This window comes from Labrus bergylta, chromosome 4 (assembly GCF_963930695.1).
Source record: "Labrus bergylta chromosome 4, fLabBer1.1, whole genome shotgun sequence".
NCBI lineage: Eukaryota > Metazoa > Chordata > Actinopteri > Labriformes > Labridae > Labrus > Labrus bergylta.
The window spans coordinates 28171195-28189360 of record NC_089198.1 but is presented as its reverse complement, the minus strand read 5'-3'; the positions used below and the strand labels follow the sequence as shown (position 1 = coordinate 28189360).

Genomic DNA, 18166 nt, shown 5'->3' with positions numbered 1-18166 from the left:
TTATGGGCTTTAATATGTAGCTTATGGTAGCTAATTAAACTTGTGTTAGGAACTGTGGGTGAATATTGTTGTTTTGCTGATTGTTGAGTCATTTCACAATACACCTCTGTTTTCAAAACAGTAAAGTCCCCCATTTGTGCAGGCAGTTTTAATTGAATTACTTTGGCTACAGAGACGCTCTATGTCTGTCATTAAAAGTTTTCATCAACCCTTCTACAAAAAAAAAAAAAAAATCCAGTAAATGGAAAATAAGGTCTCTTCTTCACTGGGGCGACTTTTGTGTCCTATCCCTCTCAACATTTGTAGTCATCAATAACTCTCATTTGTGCTCATGGTTTTATTATAAAAGACCTATATATCACTTTGAGAAACAATACAAAAATGTTACATAATATGTAATATTGCATAACATTTACAATATTTATACAGAATATTTGATAAAGCCCATCACTAAACCTTGTTTGTATTATAAGGATAAGATAGTTTAAGTTTTGCTCTATTCAGCTCCTTCTTCCTCCAAACTGCAAGTGAGAAAAAGGAGAAAGCATTTGATCATTTACCCAATCAGCTAAATTCTAAATGATTTGCTTTGGTGGCAATGAATAAAATAAAAAAACAGCTCATTTTAGACAATCTCAAAGTCAATTATCCAAGGACTCTCTGAGGATGCAATTAGAGCGAAGCCCTGCTGGTCAATAGGGTTAGATAACATTGTTATTAAGTGCAATTGGCTTTTAATTGGGCATAATGCACTCCATCTCCTCTCTTTTAATTATGTTTGGCTAAACGGCCCTTCAATAGATGGCAGCAGCCACTGCGAACTCAGCTCTTCAATGCAATTATCTGCAGAATTAATGATTTTTGACTATGGGGAATGAATGGCTCTGCTTTGAAAGGCTTCCATCATTTGGAGCTGTGTTTGCTGTGGAGTATTGGAGTCGACGCTGAGCCGATGAATTCTCCCGATTAAGAGGTTAAGATGTGGACATAGAGGAGAGTAAATACCAAATTTGATTACACCAGAGTGTACTTATAGTTCAAGGCTATAGTGTGGAAATAAAGGGGATTTCCAAATCCCAAGTAAACTCCTGATATGCTCTGACATATGTGCAGTTGTGTATTTAACTGCATGGGGTGTGTGTGAATTGAACTCGTCTTTCTGGCCCTGTGATCCATTAGATTTATTTTTATTTACAAAGAAGCCCACCATCCATCAAGCGCTGCCATATTCGAACATTAAACATAAATAAGTTGATGCTTTATTTATTTTCCCATTCCTAACACCGCCATGCTTTATTACAATGACTGAATCCCCCATCAGAACACGTTATGAATGAGCCCTCGCTGCCGTCGACACAGGTACAGTTAATCAACCAAATGGGCTGAAACTACACATGTGTGATTTCAATGATCGATATCCATGTCACTGTGATTTTACAGCAACTTATCATTACCGCTGCTTTCCACCCACCAATTTTATTATGCATGCTCCATCACAGAGTATAACTAACACAACAAATTACTGTAATTATGGGAATAAACAATAAGCTACAATGCAACGTGAGAGCTGCTTCCCTTTTTTTGCTCTAGTACGCTAAAGTTATATTCAAAGTGTTTTAGTCAAACATGACTGGATCTCAAAAGTGTATTCTAAGCATCGCCTGCACTGCCCCCTTTGTTTCCACTTTCCTGTGGACGTAGATGGATGGAGCTCCCATCCTGTAATTTACACAGCCTGATTATACCCAAGACTCCCATACCCTTTAATTACAATAGGTGTCCCTTTTGACTAATTGTGTGTTTACACTCAGGGGTTCAGCTTGCATTAATGCACTCTCCATCACACTGCATCCTGAACCCCCTGTGTTCAATACACATCACATGAAAGTACCTGTTAATGAGCTGCACGGATGTATTTATGCTCCCGTCTGTGGATTATTGAATGTGCCCTTTTTTGTCTCTGATGCCGCCTCACATGACCTTTTTCCCCTTTGTTCTGAACAATATTTGTCTTCTTCGCAGGGTCTGCCCGGCCCTCCTGGCGAGAAGGGAGAGAACGGAGATGTTGGAGCAATGGTGAGTGTAGATTTCAGCTCAGCCACAGCGATTCACATTGTTTTCACGTCCAACCCGGCGAGGTGGGAAGTTGTTGCTGATTGTTCTGAAGTTTTTGGCTGGTGGCTGAGTTTGGCAACTCCAGCAGCCTCTTGACAGACGCTTCAGAAGTCTGTGGAAGATGTGTTGACAGAAAGGGAAAAAAAACATTTGTGCTGGTGGAAACTTTGCATGCTCCATTTGCATGCGGCATTTATTTATTATTTTTTTTAAATCAAAATTTTCATGATTGTTACGGACAAAAAACCCAATCTCTAAATAGAGAAAGAAATGTGTAGCATGTACAGATTTTGTCTGGAGGATTGACATTTTGACACACAATCACACAAGCACCTGAAGTAAATAGAGACTCATGCCTTTATGGTTTTGAACATTCACATAGTCAGTTTCTGCATGTTGGCTTTGGTACATATTGAGTACCTGAGTGTTACTGCTGCACAATTTACAGCAATTTCATGGGTATTGCGATTTGAGCATTCACATTAAATATATCACAGAAGACTAAGTGCATTGCAATAAAAAAAAAAATATGTAAACAAGCAGTGTTTTCTTACTCAGCCAGTGCACATATAACCTGTTTGAAGGAGGTCTGAGTACACTGGCCATGCTTTGACACCAGTTTGAATCAGACGATTGAAGCTTGATCTATTATCAGCTTCCCTCAGATCTATTGCTGCTAATTTGGAGGTGCAAAAAAAAATGCTTTAGGTTTTATTCTGGATTAGTAGACACATGTTTTAAGCACAGTTATTATGTAAAAAAAAACATAGGAACAGCAGATACACATAAAAAGCCAAACGTCACTCTTTAAATTGTGTTTTTTTTAATCACACTTCATATCCTTATCGTAATATTGAACAACATAAATGCACGTTGCATGTTTTTCTGATACCGTGCAGGACTCAGTGTTGCATTTTTGGCTCAAGTCTCAAAGACTCATGCCAACATGCCATGTGTTGGAAACATTAGCACTCAGATTCAGTGATCAGTTACAACCCCTGTTTTAACTAAACAGCAGGAGTAATCAAACAGATCTCTTTTTTAATGTTGTTTAATGTTGTAGGGACTCCTGGCTGCACTGTTAAACTGTGGCTCAAACATTACCTTACTGTTTCTGCCAGCACACTTAATTGTATATTTATTTGTTGTGTTTTTTTTTAAAGTAATATTATCAATTTAAGTATTGTCAATTGTTTAACTATATTTTCCATGATTCATTGTCTTCAGCTATCTTATTTTCCATCATGTTGTTAATGCATCCCTGTTTTTCTGTCACATACACCAGAACATATACCTTGTTCACATTTCTTTGTATTTATCCAGAGAAGTTATATAAAAAAATATAAACTGCACCAAGGGATTCTTTTGGATTTATTTTTAAAGTGTTAGCAGGGTGGAGAATATATGTAGTTTGCCTTCTGTAACATACATACATAACAGAGAAAGAAAGTTATTTTGGCATTTCTGCAGAGTGATTGAATTTTTAATTTTTTCGCTGTCAGGGTCCACCTGGTCCTCCTGGCCCCAGAGGTCCTCAGGGTTCCAGCGGAGCCGATGTAAGTTTGAATTTTGGTTTCTCTGTTTGACAGTTACAGTTAGTGCTTTAAAAAACTGCAGTGTAAAAAAAAAAAAAGTGTATCTTCACTGATTCAAACTTCCTTAGGGTAACCTCTATCTGACCTCATTGTGATTCATCCACAGGGTGCACAAGGTCCTCCCGGTGGTATTGGTTCAATGGGAGGTGTTGGTGAGAAGGTAAGAATACATTCCCCTTATTTTCTTCTGTATTTCTTTCCCAAAATATAACAGTTTTATTGACTCTTTTTTTTTCTCAAGAAAAAACTACTTCAAATGTGATGCGCCACATTTTCACATTTTCACACATTCACCTTCTTTCTCTTCGTGATCTAACAGGGAGAAAGCGGTGAGGCTGGCAACCCAGGATCACCCGGAGAGCCTGGTATTGGAGTAAGTACAGAATCATTCTAGAGTACTCCTCTCCTTTTTTCAGATTGCATTTTGTGTTTCCAAAATGAAGAAAACAGGCAGTTTATCAAGGTGTGAACAGCACTTTTAATGCAGGCAGTTGGCACAATCTAGTCGTGTGCACTTTTGTGCTCAATTGTGACTGTATGTGCCTGTGAATATGTAAAGAGTGTAGCTAGGATAATTATGTTTTTATTTGACACTTGTGCTGGGGAGGCTGCTCTATCTCCTGAGTATTTTACCTCCATGTTACTGTAGCTTGAAGTTTAGCTGTGCTGGCAACCTGAGGGCTTTACAATGGATAATTAGCTCAGGCACATTTAGACACCTCCGCTGTTGGTGCTGTCATTTTCACCTCCCGAATGAGGCAAGTACGGGCAAAAGTCAGAATAAAGAAGGAACTGTTTTGGATAAGAAAATGAATTTCTCATTATAATTATGTTGTTCAATGCTGAAAATCCACTGACTTGACTGTACAAGCTGGACAACACATCTCCCCTCTTCCTATTGTACAAAAGTGAAGCCAAAATAATGATGACATATTGAGCTGATGAAGTCATTTGAACCCAGAGTTGACTGCCACACTTATGTTACTCTTCCCCTTCCGCCAACCCAAACACTCATTTAACTTACCGATGACATGGCAAAGATCCGTCAGGTCGGACCACAGCAGTCTGTATGGATCGGAGACTAAAAGATTTTGGTGTTAGTGTTCATTATGTTTCTTCTCGCCTTTCATTCTCTTCTCTGCCAATCCAGTGCAGTATTATCTGCATTTGTCAACAGAGCTGTCAATCATGACATTTTACATATTTTTAGTGCATGCAGTAACTAATCAAAACAAAAGTCTTTGTATAAAAATGTAACACTTGGACATAAATCAGAATGTCAAAAATGTCCTTGACATGTACTTCTGTTTCATAGTTTGACACATGTCCCATCTGTTAACATAGAGGAGGAGGAGCTTATGACCTATAATGCAGCCAGTCACTAAAGGGAGCCCCATATGTTTTGGCTTCACTTTTTTGGGAAGCATCAATATGCATAACATCAGCTTCATGGTGCTGCAAAGGTGCAAAATCTTGATTAACTAATCAAAGTACATTTCCTGATCTTTTAAAGTGTCCGATCAGAACAGTGCCATCTATTCCAGGCAAAGCAGTAAACACTGCCCTGGCCTGGTCTGGTCACAACCGAGGCAGACCTCACCTGAGTTATGTGTGAGTGTCAGCAGGTGGTATTGACGTATCCGTCTGCAACCGTGTGTCTGTTTACAGTGACAGATAGAACCAGTGTTGCACGTCACATCGAGGTCAGTCTTCAAGGTGGCATGCTGGCATCGACAAGAGAGAGCCGCTCTGCTCTAATGGGCCGACTAACGATTCAGAGCTTGTAATTATGCTCCAACTGCTGCTCTGAGTCATAGCCAACACTTTAAGACACAGAGGCTTCTAATACAAGAGCAAAACATAATGATAATGTATTGGTAAGACTGTTTAGCATTGATGTAATTGCTATGAGGAGGAGATCATTTGAGAAGCTTTATTTCCCTTCAGCTCGATGAATCACACTCTGAGTTGTTCGAGGCAGCCTTACAGTTGGAGTGACATTTGGATGACACATATGTCTTATTTAGCACGTAACTGTCAAGGTCTGTATGTCTGCCTTCATTTTGACAAGCCTGTGATGTTTTGTTTCCCTTTCAGGGCCCCAGAGGAGAGACTGGAGAGAAGGGAGAGACCGGCCCCCCTGGAGCTGCCGGACCAGCTGGTGCTCGAGGACCCCCTGGAGATGACGGTCCCAAGGGTAACGCTGTACGTCAGCTCCGCCGCTCCACGCACAGCCGTGACTGATGCTCTATTAAAGCTGTCAGCGGCAGAATCTTTGTGTCATGTTCTTTTCAGTTTGAGCTGTCTGCTGCCAGACTCGTTGTTGACGCGATGTCAAGCGTTTTGAGTCGAGCTCAGTCTTCTCACTGTCTCCGTCTGTCTGCAGGGTCCTGTGGGCTTCCCAGGAGATCCTGGTCCCCCTGGTGAGCCTGGTGCTGGTGTAAGTGCAACATTTATCCCCCGATGCATCACACACTTATTTCAAAGATATCATACCATTCAGGGAATGCCTGTGAATTGACTCTGTGTGTTGTATTTAGGGTCTTGATGGTTTAGCGGGTGACAAAGGAGATGATGGAGACGCCGGACAACCTGTAAGTTTGAAAAGATCTCACATTTTAACTTACAGCTACTCAGCTAGTTCTATAACCCGAAATTGAATACCAGTTTGAAACCTAGAAGAGTGTTGACGTAACACGTGCATAATGTGATAAAACTTCATTGTGTGTTCTATTTGCTCACTTGCTTTGGTAAAGTAAACATATGTCTCCCATGTCAGTAGAGTCCATTTGAACTGAATTGATATTGCTTTTTAGATAAAGAAAAATGTTTTTATTATGCAACAAAACTCTTTGCAGGTTGTAAAATTGAGTCTTTTATCTGCTTTGATTTAGGGCCCTCCAGGTCCCTCTGGTGAGGCTGGAGTACCAGGACCTCCTGGCAAACGGGTGAGTGAATTTTAAAAAGGATGCATGTGATGTAACCCTGCTGTTTAGCGTCCATACTCCCCTTCAGATAAAACCCTGCGTACCTCGCTATACAACTCAAGTAGCTTCATATGTTTTGCATTTTCAGAAAAAAAAAAAAAAACCTGTTTGTATGTGTGATGTAAAAAGATGCCCGTAAGTTAAACTGAGTGTCTAGAAAAGGCAGTAGGAGCAGATAAGAGACGATCCTGTGAGAGAATACTGATGTTTAGTCGTACTATAAAAGCAGTAAGACTGAAGCTTCTTAGGCTGTCGCCGTTAAGGCTGGAGCACTTGTTCATTTATTTCAAGCACTCGATGCCCTTCCTGTCAAATGAATTTTGAGCTGAGATTATTGAGTTTTACTAGCTAAGCATTTTAATGTTGCCTTCCATTCACCGTCATAATGTTTCACAGCTAGCAGTAAAACAAACCATTAATGTGCTTTGTAAAAAGGGCCGGTACGATATGGAAAGAACCTGAATATTTAAAGTCATCTCCTTTAGTTTGGTTGTTGAAGTGGCAACGTAGTTTACCGTCCTGAACGTTGCCAGACATAGGAGTATCATCAGGGTGTATTCCTGCCAGAAATGCTTTCTTTAAAGCATCAAATGGACCAGTTTGCACTTTTTCCTGCAATTCTGTGGCTTGAATAAAAATGCAGGCCTAGACGATTGGTTTTACATTTTTTTTAAAGTTGGTAAAGTAAGCACTTTTAGAGCCATAATTTGTATTCCAAGGGATAGAATCCAGGTGACAGGGGCTACAGAACAAATTAGGCCCCAGTTCCATGTCCATATTAATGGACTTTGAGATATGAGTTTTCATCCTTCACTGAGGTAATTCTGAAGTTAGTCTCTCTCCCAATATCTCATCCAAATTGACTCAGGTTCAGTGCTCATTCATGCATGAGGCAGCTTGACTACATTAGCGCACATGCACACACGGGTGGACACGCACGTCCTGAATACACTTTTCACTAATGCACACACACAGTTGGCAGGGCTCATAACCTACATTGAAGACTGGTGGCTTTTGTTTGGTCTATTTGATCATGGTTTCTAATGGCCAATGACAGCCCACTCACTCAGGTTTTGACCAGAGGCTGTTTGGTTGAAAACGCTGATGTGCTTTTAGCTCAGTATGTTTGAAATGTAGGGCAGTCTGCTCACACTGATGATTTCCCTCCATACCCCTCTCTCTTTTAAAACGATTCAAGGTCAGAGCACAAATTAGTTAAACAATTAGGACACATACAGCATAAGCTGCTGTTTGTCAGCAAATGTTGGATTATTTACCCTTGATTTAAAAACTGCTTTCTCTGTTCCCTTTCTAAAAGGTTTATGTTAAAGGGTTTAACACGAGGGAGTGTCGGCTTTTGTGCGTTTGTTATTCAAACAAAAAAAATATGTTCACTTTAAATATTCTTGCAGAAAAACGTGGATTGTACTTTATATGTTTGTTTGTTTTTCTTCTCAGGGACCCGTTGGACAAGCAGGTCAGGAGGGCAGACAAGGAGAAAAAGGATCCAAGGTAAGTCACCACCTGTCCGGTATTAGCTTGACTTTTACTGTACAGTTATGATCTGTTATTTGAATTGTAGATTGTAATCCTGCATGGATGGGTGTTTAAGAATTACACAGAAGCAAAGAAAGGATGTGTTTCAAGTTTTGTAGGAAATGTTTGCCAGCATATTGTAGGGGTAGGACTGCGTATTACATCATCGGTGTGCGCACATGTGTGGCCCTGCTCATAATGGGAGATGCACAAACAGGAAGCCACACATAGAAACAACTTACTGAAAAAAATTCAGATCAATTATCTGTTACAACAGATATCCAAAGTAACACAGATTGCACAGCTGTGTTAGTGTTATGTTTTCCCCCTCGGATTGTGTTTAAAAGAAAATCAGTAAGTTAGTCAGACAGAGGAAGCAGCAGGGTTTCTGGAGGCTATCAGCAGATTTGATTGATTTGTAAAAATCCATAACATGCCTGTGTTTGCATAGCTGAAGAGCATCAAATAGGGGGAAAAAAATCTTTATAAGCCCCAAAGAAATTGTTTGTCTCTAAATCTGTTGGTTCAAAGAAAAGTACAGACAGAAAACCTGACAAATCTCAGACAAAGCTTCGCTCCTTCTTTTGTTCTGACTGTCTCAGCCACACACACACACACACACACACACACGTATACAAAGTGCACAATCTACCCACAGCGAGGTAAAGGATTAGAGTTGATTTGATGGAGACAAGACAAAGCCTGCGTGGGGATCCCTGAGTGTCAAATCCAGGCCTAATTGGTTGTCAGAACAATTTAATCCCCCTCCTCCTATGCGCTCAGTCAATATGACATGTCTGGAACTTCAATACACAAAAACTTGATGTTTCTGCTCGGAGACAATAGACGAGATGTGGTAACATCTGATTTGTTTGGCTGTCGCTAATCCTCGAATGTTACCTATCTGAGGAACATATCGAACAATGTGGCTTTTCAAGACAGCTTTGCATTAATGATGAAGTTTGATAACGGCCTTGCTGTCGCTCGGGTCATGTTGTTGACATCTCTTTGTTTTGTATCTGCTGTGCAAAGACATGTACAAACAGTATATGCACACACAATGATCAAGACATCAGGAAAGGAATGCATTCAGCATGCTCACTAAGCAAAGATGTAGAAATATAATGATCAGGCTGGATAAATGAGTTTTATAGAGAAGACTTTTTAAAGGGACACGTGGTAACTTTGTGCTGATGTGTTACAGGGGGAAGCTGGAGCAGAGGGGCCTGTTGGAAAAACTGGACCTGTGGGACCTCAGGGGCCTGCTGGAAAGTCTGGTCCCGAGGGACTGCGTGGAATCCCTGGACCTGTTGTAAGTAACATTGTTCATCTTGTCCCAAGTTTCACGTTTGTAGCTTCCCCTCTCAAAATACCAGATTCAAAACTTTGATTGTAGTATCCAAGATACTTACTAAAAAGACAAGGTTAGACATCCCTTGATTATCCAAATATGTTGACATCCTCATTGGATTTGACAAACACTTTTTCTCCGTTTCCAGGGTGAGCAAGGACTCCCTGGTGCTTCTGGTCAAGACGGCCCTCCTGGACCCATGGTAAGACACTTCTTTTCACCTTCTCAGTTAAAAATAAAAAAAAACATATTTTAGAGCTATGACGATACATCGATCAACAGAAAACTAATCAGAGACTTTTAGGAGTGGTGATGGTTAAATTGTTGTTGTCTTTGTCTTAGCAACAATGACAAAAAATGGCTGTGTTTGAGCTTGTTAAGTGTGACCATTTTATCATTGTTTGTCATGAATTGGAGCACACCTGAAGCACATTGTGTTTTTGGACCGGTGATCAGTAAACTTGACACATTTGAAAGCGTCGCCTCACGCTGTGGAAAATTATTCTGAGCAATTTTCACGTTAAATGGATTGATTGTTAAAGTCATTGTTCAATTCACTCTCTGAGTTTTTCTTCCAGGAGCGTCTGCAGCGTCTCTGCAGATAAACACATAATAGTCAGAATGAATGCAGGGCTCTACGATGTCTTCCGCTGTGAAATAATATGAATTGGTTTCACATTCTACTTGACAATTTGATCCCTCCCCCCCACAGGGACCCCCTGGACTGCTCGGCATGAAAGGTGACTCTGGACACAAGGGAGAGAAGGCAAGACATTATTACGATGCTAATCTCAAATGGCTTTATTGTGGATTTCTCATATCTCCTTCATGGCCTTATCTAAGGCGTCCACAGTCAGCTCAAATCTCAGCCTATGGCTTCTATATCTCTGCTCTCTCTTGCTCCCAGTTAGATGAAGAGAGGCTCTGCTCTGTTAGGAGCGTGCACACAGTGATTTAATGCCCTGGATGAATATGTATAAGTCCAATAACATCATCTTTGTAATGGTCATTGGTTTAATGCCAGCATTCAGTATGCAGCAGCAGATGGTCATAACTCTGCCCAGCAGCAGGTGTCCAGACAGAAGCACCATTGTTAAATATGACGACCGCCATAAACACGCTAATTATTTGTATGAAGAAATAAGACGGTACTGAGGTTGTGTGTGCATAAACACGCCGGTCATTAGCATTTATTTGTTTTTGCTTTGAATAACTGCTTTCATTATCTGCAGATGAGGAATGAGTAGAAATTAAATAGAAAATAGTTTTTTTGTCAAACAGATAATCAGAACTAATATTGTTTTGCTCTTTGAATTTACTCTGTCCCCCCACCCCCTGACATTGTTGTTATTTTTGTATTTTCTTGCTTCAGGGTCATCCGGGTCTAATTGGACTCATCGGACCTCCTGGCGAGCCCGGAGAGAAGGGTGACAGAGGTTTGCCTGGACCTCAGGGCACTGCAGGTGCAAAGGGAGAAGCTGTAAGTCAGTCTCTGTGTCGAGTGTAATATTTTAAAACAAGCCCTCCATTTCCTCCAAAGGAATGTGAGACGGTTCAAGCGTTTCATAAATGTTTGTGTAGCGTGTTACTTTCCTCGACTTTTGAGGGTAAACTGAGGCGTGAGCTGCATATAGTGATGGAGGAGAGATTGTTTTATCACAGCTTTATTCTCATTTGACTATAAGTAGTGCTTGGTGTTACTGTTAACCTGCTTTTAGCAAAATTCATGATCACATTAGAATACTTCCAATCTTTACAAATGGCTTTTTTTCACATTTAGATTTTCTAATTGGTGTAAAGAATAATGTTTCACTGGTACTGATGTCATCGTGTCTGTTTTAAGGGTTTTGGTGGTTCTCAAGGTCCCCTCGGTCCCCCTGGTCCTCCTGGTATTTCTGTAAGTTCCATTTATTAATGACCAAACACAAACTCTACAAATATCTCACTTTGGTGCTGTTGCTCATCACTTAGTTTTACTTTTCTCCAACAGGGCGCTCAAGGACAGAAAGGCTCCAAAGGATCGACTGTAAGTGGTGTTTTGTTTCCTTTTTCCTTTTTCAGTGTTTTTGAGCCATTAACCCTCCATCATGGGTTTGATGGGAAAGTGCCTCCTCTTAAATATGTCCTTCATACTTTTGTTTTCTGTCAGGGTTCAACAGGACAGAAAGGAGACACCGGACTGATTGGACCACCTGGACCACCTGTAAGTAACCTGTGTATCGTTGTTTAATCCAGTTAGAGACAACCAGGCTGTATAGTGTAGCTTTAGCTTTAGCTTCCTCAAAAGGAGATTTTCTTTATGTAAAGGAAAACTGAACAGTTTTTGTTTTTTGTCTGGAGATATTTAGAATTTCAAAGAGAAATTTTAGCGTACGCAAATAATAAATAACTTTTTTTACTGAACCATGATTGCCAAATGTATGTGTTGGATTCAATATAAACTTAAAGTAAACATTGACTCCATACAGACCAAGTTCAGACCATAGTTTTTACTCTGAAATTGACAAAGGCTTTGGAATAATCTCCTTGACATATCAGTCCAATAGCTGCAGTATAATGTGCCTGACCGTCACCTCCGTGTTGCAGGGTCCTCCTGGTGATTTCATCCAGCCACTTCCCATGCAGCAGCCTGCCAGGAAGACCAGGCGGCAGGCTGAGATGCAGGGAGACGAGGCGATGTCAGATTATGGCGTGGATGTGGGCATTGAGGGGATGGAGGATGTCTTTGGATCCCTTAACAACCTCAAGCAGGACATCGAGCGCATGAAGTTCCCCATGGGCACCCAAGACAATCCTGCCAGGACCTGCAACGACCTGCGCCTCAGCCAGCCTGACTACCCAGATGGTAGGAGTGAGACAGGGTTTATCCTGCTGTCACTAATCAGACAATCAGTCGTCTCTACTCTTCCCACTCCTCCCTCTGCTGTCCCAGTTTAAGATTTGATGTTCTTGATGGAAACCTCACTAAACAGGTTCCTCCTTCTGCCCGGATGCCAATCTCTCAAGGCGACAAAGAGGAGCTGTTAAAATAATAACATGATTAATCAAGTCACTTTTCATCTTTGTCATTTAAGCTTTACAAGCAGCAGCCCTGTCATAGATGATGAGGTCATTTTGGCAGTGTTAATAGAAGAGTGAAGGCACTGCTTAGTGTCAAAGAAAACACCCTGCTTTGCATTTTATTTAAAAAAAACTGTTGATCATGTATTTAGGTGTGAGATCTTAATCAAGGACAAGAAATAAGTAAAGGCTTGGACATAATTAATTTATTTTTTTATGTCACTTTTTTGTTTCTTGCTACTGGAAATGAAAATATATCTTGACAAAGGAAATAGCTTTACCCTATTTTTCTGTGTGACCCCAAAAACGTTATTGTTATTTTAATTGACAGGAGGGTGCAAAATTATAAAACATTGTTTAATCTATAAAAATTACTCCATTTAAAATAAAATCCCTTCAAAATATTATTTTATGATGTCTTCAAATGTTGGAAACTCCAACTTTCTCTATAACTTGTTTTCACTTGAGCAAATTGTCACATTTTGAAACCTGAAATCATCAAACATTTGAATTTTGTTTTTACTTAAACGATAACTTAAATTGTTGGTCCATTTTCAAAATAGTGACAGACTTTTCATTAATTAATTACAAAAAATTATGATTGTTTCCATTCTTAATGAACGTTTATGTCTATGAAAGCAAACATCAGTTTTCTAACCTCCCTATGGAACCTGACATTCATAATACATGACTGTATATTATATAAAAGTTCTGTCCAGGATGAAATGACCCTTAAATAACAGCAGACGTTTCACCACAGGAGGCAAAAGCTGTTAGTTCATAGCACCACCTCTTTCCCTCTGTCTGATGGCCTCTCTCTCTCTCTCTCTCTCTCTCTCAGGTGAATATTGGATTGATCCAAACCAGGGCTGCATTGGAGACTCCATCAAAGTGTTCTGCAACTTCACAGCAGGCGGAGAAACGTGCATCTACCCTGATAAGAAATCAGCAGGGGTGAGTGCTGGACGCACAGTCAGTGTTGCAGCATCGGTCCCGACAGAAAAAGTTCATCTAAGACGCTTAAAGAAACCGCCATGCTTTAAAACGATTTGCTCATTTTTCTTTTAAACACCCTGAATAATTCGCTGAGGTTAAAGACATTTTTTTTCCCAATAGTGACATGTTTCAAAAGGTGTCATCATATTCATTTTTGGTTTCTTTTTTTTTTTTTTTAATCTCAGGTTAGAATATCCAACTGGCCTAAGGAGGCTCCGGGTTCCTGGTTCAGTGAATTCAAACGTGGCAAGATTGTGAGTCAACCCATATCATTTCTTACTTTCTTTTCTCTTCTCTCCCAGCAGACAAACACACCTGCTTTAGATCATTCATCAGAACCCATTTACAGCTACTGTTTCCCACGTATCTCTCTTTTCTACGCTCCTGTCCTCTGCCTAACAAGCCCCCTGCTTCACCTTTTTCATATTTCCTTTATTTATTTCCACTTTATATCCTCATCTTTCTCTCAAACTCCTCACTCCAACCTTTTATTTGTTGTCCCTTTTTATTTGTTCTTTTCTTTCTTTCCTGTTCTAATTCTCTTTGTCGTCCTCTCTCTCCAGTTGAACTACGTGGATGTAGCAGAGAGCAGCATCAACACAGTGCAGATGACCTTCCTGAAGCTGCTGAGCTCCTCGGCGCGGCAGAACTTCACCTACATTTGCCATCAGTCTGTGGCCTGGTACGACGCTAAGGCTGACAGCTATGACAAGGCGCTGCGCTTCCTGGGCTCCAACGATGAGGAGTTGTCTTACGACAATAATCCCTTCATCAAGCCGCTGTTGGACGGCTGCTCGGTAAAAAAAAACTTTTCTTCACTTTGCAATCTCTTTTTCTTAAGCCATTTAAATCCAATTAAGCCTCACAAATATGTGGACTGATGTAGAAAATGTCTGACAACAATGTTTATACAAGTACAGAACAAAGATCAGAATTTGGTTAGAAAAGCATTTCCTGTTCACGTTACTGTTACATGCACCAGATTTAAAAAAATAATTGTTTAATTAATATAGAAACGAGTTGAATCAACGGAAGATTGACCTTCAACTTGTTTTTATTATGAATGAGTTCTATTATAAATTTAATTAGACATATAAGATGAACATTCACTTGATATAGCTTCTCAAATGTGAGTATTTGCTGGGATTCTGAACTATATTGAATGAAATGAGTTCAGTTTTTTAGTCTGTCTCAGACAAAACGAGTTATGTAATGACATTCTGGTGACCTTTTGGAGAAAATGTTTAGTTAAATAGTTAGAACAGTAACTTACAAATCTACTACTGCTCTTCTTGACTGAAGTACTGTACATCATGGTGTACACTATTTTGATTACTTGACAATTGTGATTTTGATTTTTGTGATTTTCAGTTGTTGAGTCACCCTCTTTTAAGCGATTACTGGTTTTTTTTGTAGATATAGTCTGTACAATCTTAAAATATAGAGAAGTGCTTATCACAGTTTTCCAGAACTCAAGTGGAAATATATTTTTGTGGTTCAATCAACTCTCTAAAACCAAAAAGTATTGAATATAAAATGTTATTTAAAACAAGAAAAGTAGAAAATTATCACATGAAGATTTTGTTGCCAGACTTGTTGTTGTTTCAAAGTCTGTGAAACTACAAAACCCATGGCTCAGCACTAAGTGGTGTCAACAACCCAACAGGGTTTTCTGCTCCTCTAAGCTAAGCATGGGACAGGATATCATCTGTCAAGTCATTCTTTTTCTAAACCTTCTTTTCTGTGATGTTCAACCTCTAAGAGTTTTTTTAATTAAACCCCTCTGATAATAGATTTCTTGAATCGTATGTGCACACCTCACTAAACACGGCCTCTTTGTCGGCCCTTTGTGTCCGCAGCTGAAGCAGGGCTATTCAAAGACAGTGATGGAGATCAACACTCCCCGCATCGACCAGTTGCCCATCATTGACGTCATGCTGAATGACTTTGGGGAATCCAACCAGAGGTTTGGCTTCGAGGTCGGCCCCGTCTGTTTCCTCGGCTAGACACGCCCCTACTCCCCGCTGAAGGACAGGGTCAGAGGGTACATATTAACACCCACACGCTGTGATCTGACAACCTTTACCTTCTCTCCCCGCCAAACTTAAACAACCTGTGTTTTGTTTTATGCCAAGAAGATCCACTCAAGCCAGAAGAAAAAAAAAGAGAAGAGTGCCCCCCCCCAGGCCCTGTCATGAAGCGCTGACCAGGGGAAACTACTCCTCGCCCTTGTAGGGCCCCGAATCACATGACTTTAACTTACACGTACGGATGGGAGTGACATCAGGAAAAGGACATTTGATGCCGTGGCGGACAGTAGCGCACTTTCAGCAACAGAGAGAGGATCCACTCACCCCGAGCCCCGTCCTCCCTCGTCCTTCCCCTCCCACCACGCCTCCCTCTCTGGGTGCTCCAGGTGCTGCTCTGAATACAACCACAGAGGTGCTTTTGTGCAGAATCACAAAACACTCAAGGTGCTACAAAAAAGTGCTTTTTTGATAAAACTGTAATTATTATTATTATTTTGTACAATATTGTTCCGAATCCACTCTAAAAAAAAAAACTTGCATGTGCCCCAGCTCTTAGAGTTTAAATAAATATTTGCTAAACTATATAGAAAATAAATCCAATGAGTATATTTGATGTGTGTTTGAAAAAAAATGATTTTGCTAAGAGTTATGTCTTTTGAAAACATTCCAATTTGTAAGTATAAAAGTATCCTTTTGTAAATAATATAACTTTCAATATTTGATATATGAGAGCAAGCCAAACGGGAGCATCACAATTTATTCTAAAAGCATTCATGACAGGCCAGTTGGTCCGCCTTTCAGGATATCAAGCCATAATAAGACGACATAGTAATATAAATATTGTAAGAAAGGGCTTATTCTTCAAACTTGATTTTTTTCCTAAATGCTACACCTCGGTTTCTATTTTTAACAATGTTTAAATTTGAACATTATTTGTGGTGGGTAGCGTTTAGAGAAAATCTTTTTCTGTGAGGTAAAAACTCATCAATAGCTGTTCTTGATAATTACATTTAAAAAGAGAGCCTTGTTGATTTTCTTCTTTGTAACAATGAACAAAATGTTTTTATGTGCCTTGAATTGTTCATTCAAAAATATTAAAACTGGATTCTGAAAAATGTTGGGTTGAATGTCTGTATTGTTACAGAAACCATTGGTGCTCTTTTTCGTGATTCTGCGCTGCCTTATCCATATTACCTTCCTCTTCCATGATGATTTAAGATTAGGAGGATTAGTGGCTCCGAGTGTTCGGGGTTCATGTGATTGATTGTGCTGAGCCCAGGCGCTGTGATCTCCTCTCTCTCTGACTTAGATTTGACTTTGATCAAGATCTGTTTGCATCTCCACCTCCTGAGCTTGAGGCTATGATAGCACAGACTTCAGAGCCGCTTTCAAACCTGTGTAATTACAGTATGTTTACAACCTATGTACAACTGAAATAAATGTTTGGTGCTTTGCCAATTGCACATTGCAATCCTTTGCATTTACTTTTAGATTATAATTATTTGTAAATTGCGTCTATAGAAGCAATGGATCAAGCCAAAATAAGAGTGAGATCAACTCCACAATTCTACTCTTTATTTAGCAGACGCTTTTATCCAAAGCAACAACAGTCTCTCCAGGAGTATTCCCAGTACAGTCAAAATGGATTTTACAACCTTTGACCCAAGAGTGGCCAACTTTTAGCCCAGTTATTAGAAACTGTAAAAATCAAAACACCCAGACTTTTAACAATTTATACTAATTAATTAAATGAAAACACTTTATTGGCATTAAAGGAAGAATGTGTGACATTTTACACATAAATACAGCAGAAATCAAGTATATCCTCTGTAAATGTCTGAGTGAGGTTTAAATGCTGGTGCTCAAGGGTGATCTAATGGATCAAAAAGTTCCTTTAAAATGTCAGGAATCCTCAAAACAAATGGTCCAAAACAATGTGTTATGAGTTTCAAAAGTTAGTTCAATGCAAAGCACAACTAAAACTGTATTCCAGATAATTCACTTAATGTGCAGCTAGCTTAAAGTACAGGAGGAATGTGTACATTTCTGCACCTTTCGTGTGATTTCTTGCTTCCCACTTATTACATTGAAATGATTTCCTTACAGGTGTCATGTGAAGTGTAAAATACAACATAATCAACATGATGCAGACATAATGATGGCTTACAGAGCCAGAGAGTCCTACGGAAATGCAAATTAACAGCAATTATCTTTTATTCCAAGAGTGTTTGTCATGTTAAAAGCGGTGAGTGTTGAATAGATAGTAGTAGTTAAGAGTAGTTAGAAGGCTGTGAATGTAATTGTCCATGCCTTTGAAAAAAGTTTCTAGAAAATGATCTGGTACAGTATTTCTTGTGCAAATCTCAATGCAACAAAGCAAGTTTCATTTTTATACGTGTAGGTTTTAGCTTCACATTAAAATAACAAATGAATTCTGAACATGTCCTCATGTTTAAATATTCAATGTGACTTTGAGATATTTATTTCATCCGGATA

At 39.6% G+C, this 18166-nt stretch overlaps 1 protein-coding gene across 4 annotated transcripts in view; it reads left to right on the top strand.

Annotated features, from left to right (window-relative positions):
* LOC109981185 (collagen alpha-1(XI) chain) overlaps positions 1-17141 on the top strand; it is a 91399-nt gene extending 74258 nt beyond the window's left edge. The window contains exons 47-68 of one of the 4 annotated variants that reach the window (XM_029276412.2): positions 2023-2076; positions 3618-3671; positions 3817-3870; positions 4030-4083; positions 5808-5915; positions 6097-6150; positions 6251-6304; positions 6605-6658; positions 8156-8209; positions 9438-9545; positions 9733-9786; positions 10297-10350; positions 10957-11064; positions 11428-11481; positions 11575-11610; positions 11734-11787; positions 12171-12429; positions 13486-13598; positions 13826-13894; positions 14204-14437; positions 15500-15676; positions 15779-17141. In XM_029276412.2, coding sequence (XP_029132245.2) covers positions 2023-2076; positions 3618-3671; positions 3817-3870; positions 4030-4083; positions 5808-5915; positions 6097-6150; positions 6251-6304; positions 6605-6658; positions 8156-8209; positions 9438-9545; positions 9733-9786; positions 10297-10350; positions 10957-11064; positions 11428-11481; positions 11575-11610; positions 11734-11787; positions 12171-12429; positions 13486-13598; positions 13826-13894; positions 14204-14437; positions 15500-15646 — 1830 coding nt within the window. In that variant the 3' untranslated portion in view covers positions 15647-15676; positions 15779-17141. Of the gene's footprint in view, positions 1-2022; positions 2077-3617; positions 3672-3816; positions 3871-4029; positions 4084-5807; positions 5916-6096; positions 6151-6250; positions 6305-6604; positions 6659-8155; positions 8210-9437; positions 9546-9732; positions 9787-10296; positions 10351-10956; positions 11065-11427; positions 11482-11574; positions 11611-11733; positions 11788-12170; positions 12430-13485; positions 13599-13825; positions 13895-14203; positions 14438-15499; positions 15685-15775 lie in introns of all 4 variants that reach the window. The other 3 variants (XM_065954308.1, XM_020629874.3, XM_020629866.3) reach the window with 3 other exon arrangements.
* Positions 17142-18166: the final 1025 nt, after the last annotated feature.